The 10,620-nt window shown below is 40.0% G+C and overlaps 2 protein-coding genes across 4 annotated transcripts in view; one reads left to right on the forward strand and one right to left on the reverse strand.

The window, feature by feature from the left end:
• LOC137997520 (probable serine/threonine-protein kinase drkD) overlaps positions 1-10,620 on the reverse strand; it is a 74,577-nt gene that overhangs the window by 18,422 nt on the left and 45,535 nt on the right. For all 3 annotated transcript variants that reach the window (XM_068843570.1, XM_068843569.1, XM_068843571.1), the window contains 2 exons: positions 10,516-10,620; positions 9,539-9,779 (listed from right to left, as the gene is read on the reverse strand). The exon at positions 10,516-10,620 is cut by the window's right edge and continues 24 nt beyond it. In XM_068843570.1, coding sequence (XP_068699671.1) covers positions 9,539-9,779; positions 10,516-10,620 — 346 coding nt within the window. The remainder of the gene's footprint in view (positions 1-9,538; positions 9,780-10,515) is intronic.
• LOC137994913 (uncharacterized) lies at positions 514-4,764 on the forward strand. Its single transcript, XM_068840488.1, has 2 exons — positions 514-1,783; positions 3,445-4,764. Exon 1 carries the CDS (start codon positions 654-656, stop codon positions 1,779-1,781), a length of 1,128 nt encoding a protein of 375 aa, XP_068696589.1. The 5' UTR covers positions 514-653; the 3' UTR covers positions 1,782-1,783; positions 3,445-4,764.

Genomic DNA, 10,620 nt, shown 5'->3' on the forward strand with positions numbered 1-10,620 from the left:
GGGGAGCAAGCAAGCAATCAGCAAAGAGCACATGTTCAACCTGCGTCTCCTTTAGCATACCACTGGCCTGTACAGACTCTCCGTGCATTGAATGGCGCACAGTCAACAGCTGGGGAATTAGAACGACTGTTTCCCCACTTGCTCCAATTTCCCAGCTGTTGACCGCACCATTCGACACACGGAGAGCCTGTGTGCAGGCTAGCATACCACAAGATTTGTTTGTCAATGGTAATTTCTGTGGTCAATTATTTTCTTAACTTATTTTCTCATTTGTTGGCACTGAGTCGAACTTCAGAGGCGCTCGCGATGACCACTAGACCACACAACTAGGGGAACATATTTATTAAAGAACTGTGTACGTGACCGGAAACAAGTTTTTGTGTTTTCGTTGGACGCAATATCCGGTTATCATATTACTCAGTAACACATCTCACAGGGCTAATATTCTCTTTCGATACACTCCGCATTATGGGATAACTGTGCATTCCTCTTCAGTACTTGAGGTCAGCGGTCACACTTCAAAGCAACCATTGTCATGCAAATGCACCATATATAAGCAGCCTAACGCGTGACACAAATCCATTCTCCTTTTCGTGCTTTCTTGTCGGCGGTTACGGTACTAATTTAGAGGGAATTTATTTCCAACTACCGAAATGGACAAGGCACTCAACGAGTCTACAAATATATCTACGCTCGAAGCGAGCGATGTGAACATGCCCGAAGCGGGCGAGAAACTCGAAGCGAATGACAACATCGACGATTTTGAGGTTGATATTGAAGACCTTAAAAGCCAGTTGGGGTTGCACGAACTGTTTTCGTCAATGGAGTCAATGAAGTCTCTTATCTCCCAAGTAACAGCTTCGAAAAGGCCAGCTTCTGGACCTTTAGTTGCTAACCTGGCCAAACGAAGTTTAGCAGCGGCGGCTGACGAGTCACAACCTACACGTGTCGCCAGCGTGACTGATGCTGGCTCTTTCGACCCCTCACAACCCATTTCATGTATTGATTCAACTGCTGAAGCAGCAGAGCTGGACCTGCCATCAATCTTTGATGACTCGGATGCGAAAGGTCCCAAAGTGAGTGAGGTCTTAGCCTTAAGAGTAAATGAGGCTTGTACGAAAAAAGCATTGGACTCCAAGCTGAAGGAAATTGAGGCTAAGTACAAAGCACCCGAAAATTGTGATTTCTTGTGTGTACCAAAGGTCAACCTTGAATTCTGGTTTGAGTTAGCCAGGCAGGCAAGGACCAAGGATCTTGCACTGCAAGAGGCCCAGAGAGGTATTACCAAGGGAGTACAGCCAGTTATTGAGTTAGTAGAAAAGATCTTGAACGCTCAAAAGACCAAGTCGGAATTGAAGCCCGACTCCTTCATTACTCCTCTCGTTGATGCTATTACATTACTTTGCAATGCATCATTCAGACTTTCCCTTGTAAGAAGGGAAACAATGAGAGAATTCGTGAATCCCAGCTACCGCTCTTTATGCAGCAAGAATACTCCTCCTGGGAAATGGCTTTTTGGAGATGAGCTGCCTAAACAGATCAAAGAAATTGCGGAGGTGAACAAAATGGCGAAGAAACTCGGCCCTAGTCAGACCTCTCCTGGAACAAGGCGTGGAGATAAAAGAAATACATCTGGTCGTGGTTCTAGCTTCAACCAGGGTCAAGGCCGAAAAGTATATTTTTTAGGCTCAAGGAATCGCAGCAACACCACTCACTACAGGAGGGATCCCAAGAGCAACCCACATTCCTTGACAGCTACAAAGCAGCACTCCTCCCAGTAGAGGTAGGTGCTTATGCTGGAAACCTGGCAAATTTTCTCATTAGCTGGAGATCTATTACTAGTGACCCCTGGGTACTTGAAGCAGTATCAGGGTACCATTTGGAATTTTGTACTAAACCTGTACAAACAAAACTTCCTAATCCTCCAATTCTATCTGTAGCAGATAAGGAGATTATTGACCAGGAGCTTCATAAGCTTCTGCACAAAGGGGCAATAGAGCAGGCACCATACTGCAAAGACCAGTTTATTTCTAATATGTTTCTGGTCCCTAAGAAAACAGGTGACCTTAGGCCTGTCATAAATCTCAAGCCCCTTAATGAATTTGTAGAGAAGATTCATTTCAAAATGGAGAACATTGATATGGTCAAAAACCTTATTAAACCAGGAGATTATCTAGCTTCTATTGACCTCAAGGATGCGTATTTCAGCATACCTATCTGGCAACCTCATAGAAAATATCTTAGGTTTTTTTGGAATAATCAAATTTTCCAGTTTGCATGCTTGCCTTTTGGTTACAGCCTAGCACCGCGAGTGTTTACTAAGCTTCTTAAACCAGTCACAGCACATGCAAGGTATCATGGTGTCAGATTAGTTAGCTTCGTTGATGATATTCTCATCATTGGACATAATCATCAGGAATGTTTAGAACATGTCTCCTTTCTAAAGAATCTTTTGACAGATTTAGGTTTTATTGTCAATACTGGAAAGTCTAACTTAGAACCAAGTCAGTCTCTGATCTTTCTTGGTTTTATAGTCAATTCTCAAAAAATGCTATTGATTTTGCCAGACCATAAGGTTCTTAAAATCAAGAATGCCTGCCAGTCCCTTTTGAAGCAAAAGGTAGCCTCCTTATCGGATGTAGCTCATGTTACAGGCCTCTTGGTGTCAGCCTTCCCTGCTATTAACTATCTTGAGCTGTATTACAAATCAATTGAGTTTTGTAAGTCCCATCAACTCCACCTGGGAGCTTCGTTTGATGATACTGTTACCCTCAGTGATCAAGCAAAGCTAGATCTTGCATGGGTCATTGACAATTTAGACCAATACAATGGCAAATGTTTGCATGAAATGCCTATTTCTTTGTTCATTGAAAGTGATGCTAGTAATACTGGTTGGGGGGCCCACTGTAACGGTGTTCCTACAGGTGGGCCATGGTCTCGGTCAGAAATTGATCTTCACATCAATCACCTTGAGTTACTAGCTGCTTTTTACGCACTTCAGTCATTTGTTCCGCAGTATAAGTCTGCTGCACACATCAGACTGAAAGTGGATAATTCAACTGCAGTAGCTTGTATCAATAATTTTGGCAGCATAAGGTCCCCTTCTTTAAATACTTTGTCTAGAACTATTTGGGACTGGTGTATATCTAGGAAGATTCACATTTCTGCAGTATCTATTCCGGGAGTTGACAATACAGTAGCAGATGTCATGTCCAGGCAAAATTCTGACAAGCTAGAATGGGCACTAAATTGCTCAGTCTTCCAGCGTTTGTCCTCTTTGGTTTTCAAACCAGACATTGATCTGTTTGCCAGTAGGCTTAACAAGCAATTACCAGTTTTTATATCTTGGCATCCAGAACCTAACTGCTATGCTGTAGATGCATTTAGTACTTTATGGACACCATTTAAATGCTATGCTTTTCCTCCTTTCTGTCTAATCCCTAGAGTGCTAGAAAAGATGGAAAGAGAGCATGTGGACCAGTTTCTCCTAATTGCACCAGTATGGCCAACGCAAAGCTGGTACCCCCTCCTTCTGAGAACGTCATACAGGACACCAATACTTCTACCTCAAGATCCTCAACTCTTACACCTGGCTCACTCCAACAAGCTTCATCCTCTGCACGACAGACTCCAACTTGCCGCATGGATCTTATCAGCCAACAGCTGCAGGCAGGTGGACTTTCGACACAGGCTACTGAACTCATCTGTGCCTCATGGACCAAAGGGACTGAGAAACAGTACAAGCCTGTATGGAAGACTTGGAGTAGCTGGTGTGATCAGAGGCACATCAATCCCCTTCAGGGTAATGCAGTCCATTTAGTTAATTTCTTGGCTGAACAATTCCACCAGGGTAAGAGCTATAGTACTTTGAGAACTGTGACACTTTGTTCCTTGGTATCGGCCCAGAGAAGACACACTTTGTGCTCATTGGACTTAGACAATATGTCTATTTATGAGGATGAGATCAAATTTGTCATAGCTTCCAGAACAAAGACTTCTCGTCCTGGGAAGAAACCTTTAGAAGTTTCCATTCCATCCTTACCCACTAACCTCAGTCTCTGCCCTAAACAGACACTGTTACATTTTGTATTCATTGTACACAACACCTGCGCAAGTCAGGAGAGCAGACTGTATCTCAGTTGTTCATTTCTCATGTTAAACCACACGAGCCTGTTTCCTTATCTACTTTAGGTAGATGGATTTAGACTGTTATGACTGATTCAGGCATTGACACTAGTTTATTCTAACCACATAGTGTAAGGGGTACATCTACATCTGCATTGTATTAAAGGGGTGCATCTTTAGCTGAAATTATGAAGATGGCAGACTGGTCATCAGAACGCACATTTAATCGTTTCTATAATTGCAATGTCTATAACACCAATCCCTCTTCATTAGCAGGCAGATTGGTATTATCATAGATATTCAGTAACGTTTATTTATGTACAGACCATTGTATCAAGTCTACAATTAAAGCACTCATTTCTATCATATCACATATTTTTGTTTTTTCCCCTGGCTTCGGTTCTTTAAAATCGCACAGTTATCCCATAATGCGGAGTGTATCGAAAGAGAATTTTAAAATTAGACGAGAGGTACTTACCTTGAAGTGTAATTGTAATTCTCTGAAGATACACGGAGCATTATGGGATAATGCTTCCCACCCTTCTGTGTTGGCTTATGCCTATCCCACCCTTTGTGTTGGGGACCTCAGCCAGTCTGCACTCCAGGAGAATGGATTTGTGTCACGCGTTAGGCTGCTTATATATGGTGCATTTGCATGACAATTGTTGCTTTGAAGTGTGACCGCTGACCTCAAGTACTGAAGAGGAATGCACAGTTATCCCATAATGCTCCGTGTATCTTCAGAGAATTACAATTACACTTCAAGGTAAGTACCTCTCGTCTAATTTTAAAATTCTCACGGTATTGTTATGTATTCCATATTTATAAATACCACGGTAGAACCTTGTAAAGAATCCGTTTACTGGTTTTGATCGAAATCAAGACATTAACAACAGCTTTAAATGTGAACAACTATTCTACGATCGCACTTAACCCTAAGGTTTGGTCACAGAATGTAGACTTTGGACTTCGGACTACAAAAAGGAACTGGTTGTTGAATAACATATTGTAACATCAAAAAGAACACTGAAATACTATGCACTTAAAAGAAATGCGGCTAAAAATCCTTCAAGAAAGCTACCCGTAACCTCTTGGTAAAAAATCAACAAGTTTTTTTGGGCCGAGTTGTGTAAAAGTCGATTGATACTGCAGGATTCAAAATAATATCACAGGTTGTATCCCGAATTTGTACACGTTTTTTGTTAAGGTCTATTTGTACCCGACCATCAAGGAGCAATGAGCATGTATACAACTCGATTATCACTGTAAACACACATTGAATGCACTGTTATACACGAGATCACCTTATGAAATTCATGATGATATGTTCATAAAGCTGATATTTGGGAAATCAATCAAATTATCAGTACAACAAATTTGAAAGGTAGCAATGCACATTATTTGAATCATCTTTTTTTTTATTTTCTGCGATTGCATGTGTGTACTGCTACAATAATAGACCAATTTCGATATATTAAAATTCAAGACTCTCTGTCTACCGAGATGCTTTACGCGCTTTTGTTTATGTTTTCATTCAGTGTGAAGTAATGAGTGGCAGAGAAATGAGCGACAAAAAGCTACCAAGGAATACCAGAAAAGCTGGCCAGTTGAATAAAAAATATATTTGCAATGAATAAAGTGCTGTTGCCGCTCTTGGACTTATAACATGTTATCGGGTATTTCGGATTGATTTTGTCACCTCGCACGGCTTGCATCGCAATAAATTTGTACAAAACAAATTTCAATGAAGTACATTCAATACTGATCACCATTGTTGGTAAAAGTACTCGTTTGTCTTGTCTTTGACAATAAAGAAAAAAACATCTATGCCATTCATTGAATATACTCCTCCTGGCAAATTTGTTCACTAAGGCTCTCCTCTAAACGTTGCCGATAACAGTCACACAACAAATTGTGTACCGTTCAATTCGGGAATATTTTCAGGAATGCTTTCAACTGCCAACCAAACAAAAGTATCTCATCCAAATGTTACATGAAACATTATTTAGAAATCCGCGTATTAACTCACTAACATTTAAAACAGAGAATACTCAAACTCTTACCTATAATTTTGACTCTCTAATACTATGAAAATCCGACTAGGTCATAAATTTGATCTTTCTCTGGCATTTTTAATACAGTATTTTTCATTCCTGTCCATTTCTCATTAGAATTTACATGCAACAACACCTGACGAACGTTTCGGTTTGTTTTAGCTTAGTAACCCGGCATTCTCGCTCGTGGTGGATCAATTTGTCGAAGTGAGCGGCCATCATCGGCATTGTATAAAACTTTGGGGTGGAATGGAGATTCCCTGCCAAGTGAAGTTCACCTGCTCAAGAAAGGCAATGTTAAACCGCTTAAGGACGTTCGCGCTAATTGTTTGTGCGCAACGTTACTGCGCAGGTAACGCGACTGTAAAATGTTTACGCATTACTTCGAGCATTAGTGAAGTTGAGGTTTAAAACCTTTGCAAAAACCGTGGACGATAAGCCTTACACAGCATTGGATCAGAGAAGACCGCGATCAGTCAAAATTGATTTAAAATATTTATCAAAGTCAAGTAGACTACTGCACGACTGATATTCGCGAGGTTTTATCAGTCGTGCACTGGTCTACTTGACTTTCATACATATTTTTCAAGCATCAGTTAAAATAACATGGCGACAAAAACGCCGAGGAAAACATTCCAGGCCGGCAAAAGAATGGCACATTTATTTCCAAATCATCATGAAACTTCAAATAGAAGTGAGCGGGAGGATGGAAAAGCTCTGGAAAAGGTAGCTGATCGAGTAGACTAGTGGCTGAAAGTTTGGAAAACTCGTGGACGAACTGTTACGTAAATTTAATGGGGCTGTTTCTTTTTAATGTTTTTATTACCCTACGAACTTAAGTTCAAAGTGAATGCACGTTTTTAAAGTTCTTTTCCTTTACTTTCGTGAAAATTGAGCAGTATTTTCCTCCTCGTGGGGAGCTGCGTGGAAACAATCAGCGATTAAATTTCACAAAAAACAAATTCCAGAGGATGAGCATGACGGCAATGGAGAGATATTATACAAAACACCAACCAAATGAAGATGACCCCTGCTTAAAACTTCGTTGCTATGCTCGAGAAAGGGTTTTTTTTTTCGGAAAAAACCTTTCATCTCTGCAACGATCGATCCTCTCTTGGGTTCCAGTCCTTGCCCGACAGGTCACGCAAAAGCGTGACAAGCGAAATTTCCAAGAGCTTTGCAAAATCACATCGATTTTACTCGTTCAGATCATCGGTGACCCCTATTTTTTAAATCATGAATCACTTACTTTACTTACTATCTACAAAATATGATGAAATGAAACAATTCTCACCGTAAGAAGTTATCTTTTTTTAACATTTTCTTTCCTCGTGCCATCGAATTCCGGTAGTGGTTGAAACGGATAGAGCTTACGAAAACGCTCGTCGAGGATGAACTCTACTGTTTACCACATCCCTAGCGGCATACAATTATCTAAAAATCTCACTCCTAAAGACCTATGCACGGAAACTTTCACTCCAACAGTTTATTTTTATGATTTTCGATGGATGAGCAGATGATCGAGGCTACATCTCGCTATTATGCCGATTTCTCGAAATTAAGGCATTTTTCCACTGCCATTTTCTCCGAAACAAAGTCGGTGACTCCCTTTTTTTTTTCATTTTTGGAGTAAGTACGTTATGACCTAACTCTAGGCGAGAAATGAAGAAAATCTCACCGTAGCAAGATTTTGGCGCGAACGTCCTTAAGAGATCTTTTACGAAGAAGGTTTAATCATTGTGTACGCTCAAAGAAAAACGGCTCTTTTACGAGCCACCAAACTCGCAAAAGCAATGATGAATGCGTAATGTGGTATTGTTTTATGATTATTAATTTGCTTCACAGGTCTATACAGACTTATAAATTTTCGCTAAACTTGTTAATTTATGCAAATTTACGGCATAGTGTCTAGATGTTCTCGCAGATAAGCCGCATCCCTGATTTGATCCGAAAATTTTGAGCAAAAAGGTGCGGCTTATACACTGGTGTTTACGGTAGGTAAATATCCAACTATAAAGAGATTGCAAATGTCACTCTGCTTACCACGAAAGGATAATCAGCAAATTATCATCAGCAAACTCAGTTTTATTTAAAAGTTTGTGGTATCTCAATGAATCGATTTGGGCTCTCAGTGATCTCGAACTCAAATTTCCGTAAATATACTGCCTTTAGTGGCTCAGCTCGTGGCATTTTCTTGAATTGATTGTCGGTCCAACTGCTCAGTCCTCCAACCCACGTTGAAATCCTTGCGAATTGCACTTAACAACAAAATATCTCGTCCCCAATAAACTATGATAATGTAGCTGTAATAAGAAGCACTGAATAAGAACAAATCCTGATGGATCGCTACGATAACGAATGATTTGAAGAAGGAAAAACGCACTGACGGTGAAATGGAGGTTTCATATCATACGAAACCTCCGTGTCTGCGCGGTGCATCTCGGTAGACAGAGAGTCTTTCAGTCCCAAACAAAAGGTATCATCTAGAGGTTCTGCGGAATAAATACAATTATTTGTAGGAGGTTATTCCCCAGAGCCTCAAGATGATGCCTTTTGTTTTGGACTGATTTTTAATATATCAAAATTGGTTTATTAACAGGACTCTCCCAAGAACCCATTGCCTAGCACGTGACCAAAATCTTTAAACTGATTTTTAAAACGACTTCACACATATCACATGCTTTGATCTACCAAATCTTCATTTTCATTAACGTGTTTGCCTGGGTCAATTCGCTTCCAAAGAAAGCATCGTGAAGGGCCCGGCTCTCTTTGCAGGTGTTTGTTGAAGTGTAAGGCCGTTCCCTTTTTTTTTTTTTTTGTTTACCGTCGAATGCGTTTCCCGATATTGGGTCGGTCAGTCGGATTGAAAAAAAAAAACCTAAACATTCTCGGAATCGGAATCGGTTTGTCTGGAGAAACTGCATCTTTTACGCTTGAGCAAGTCGTTCACGGTGAACAAGAATTTTCCACTTCAACCTTTGCACGCATCAAATTGCCAATCCTTTTTCTACTCTTTCTGCTCATTTTAAAACGTTTCTAAAAAAAGCTCTTAAAACTTTCGTTTGCTTTATTGTCTGATATGAAAATGTTTGCTATAACACAGTGACTTGTGGTTTCAGTATTACCAATGATCTTACATCATTGGTAATTTACCAATGATGATGGATTTACATGTAATACCAGCTAAGATATTATAGGCTTTATTGTATCAGTCAAAAAAGCCTTGAAGGTGTAATTTTGTACTGAAGGAAAAGTCAAGTAAGCAAGTTAATCGAAATTTTAGTTATTAGGCCATTGATATACATAAATACCCTTTCAATTACCACACAACTACGGGTTTCCTTTCACTGTATCCTCACCTGTTTGTTGTAATCTCTTATATTGTCTACCAATTTGAATAGCTATCTGAGTTTTCTTATCTTGGTCGGCAGCCTCTCGATGGATCTGATCTATTGTCTTGGGATTGTTGTCTTCACGACAAGGGACCCAGCCATTGCTCCGTAAATCCACGATGTCTTGCAACATGAATCTGACAAGGGAAGACGTTTTCCTTGCCGAAATGGTTTTGTTGATATCTTCAAAGTACCGATCAATTCTCGGCTGGGGGCAAAAGATAAGATTGTGTACAGCAATTAACACCTTATTACTGATCCCAAAAAACTAAAAATTACATCCCATGAAAACAGATTCTAAAAGAGGCATGCATAGCATACACGTGAGTAGCGATCAAAATTTTCCCCAGACGAACTGACCAGTGAACGAAGAACTTTTTACACAAGCAATTATAAAAGCATACGAAATGGCTACTTTTAATTTGAAAAATTAAAGAAACCAAAATCTCAATTTTGCGAAGTGTCATTGAAATGTTCATTCCGTGAGATGCAATCTGTATTTTGCCAAATGATCTCGATGACAATAACGTGCAAATCGATCATAAATCAGTAAGTCCATTTTGCTGTCTACCGCAATCTCGCCACCTTTTGTTTGATATAAAATTATCTCTATTTCATCACAAACTGCAAATCCGTCGATAACCTGCAAACAGGCTCTTCTTTTGAGTAAAATGATTTCATTGAACTTTAATTAAGCAGAGAGCAGAGTCTCCTTTAAAGGTGTTCAACTTTTGTGCCATCTCAAACTAATTGTTTTCAATACTGTAAGAATTGAAAAAATCTGAGAAATGTGTTCCAATCATCGATGATTGCGACTGACCGAGCACTAATACAATAATCCAAAGTAAACCCCTTAAATGCTTGTGATTGTTTGCATTGGTACAGGCAAAAGGCCAGGACGAGTGGTCTAATAGCCAAGAGTATCATGAAGGCAATAAAGTTACCTTGGCCCTTCCATGATCCAGATCTTTTCCAATGGTAGCAAGAAGCGTGCACAAGCATTCCAAAGATTCCTCATCCTTACTCTTCAGCAGCTTCACAACACAATC

Source organism: Montipora foliosa, chromosome 3 (genome assembly GCF_036669935.1).
Source record: "Montipora foliosa isolate CH-2021 chromosome 3, ASM3666993v2, whole genome shotgun sequence".
In the NCBI taxonomy this organism is placed as follows: domain Eukaryota; kingdom Metazoa; phylum Cnidaria; class Anthozoa; order Scleractinia; family Acroporidae; genus Montipora; species Montipora foliosa.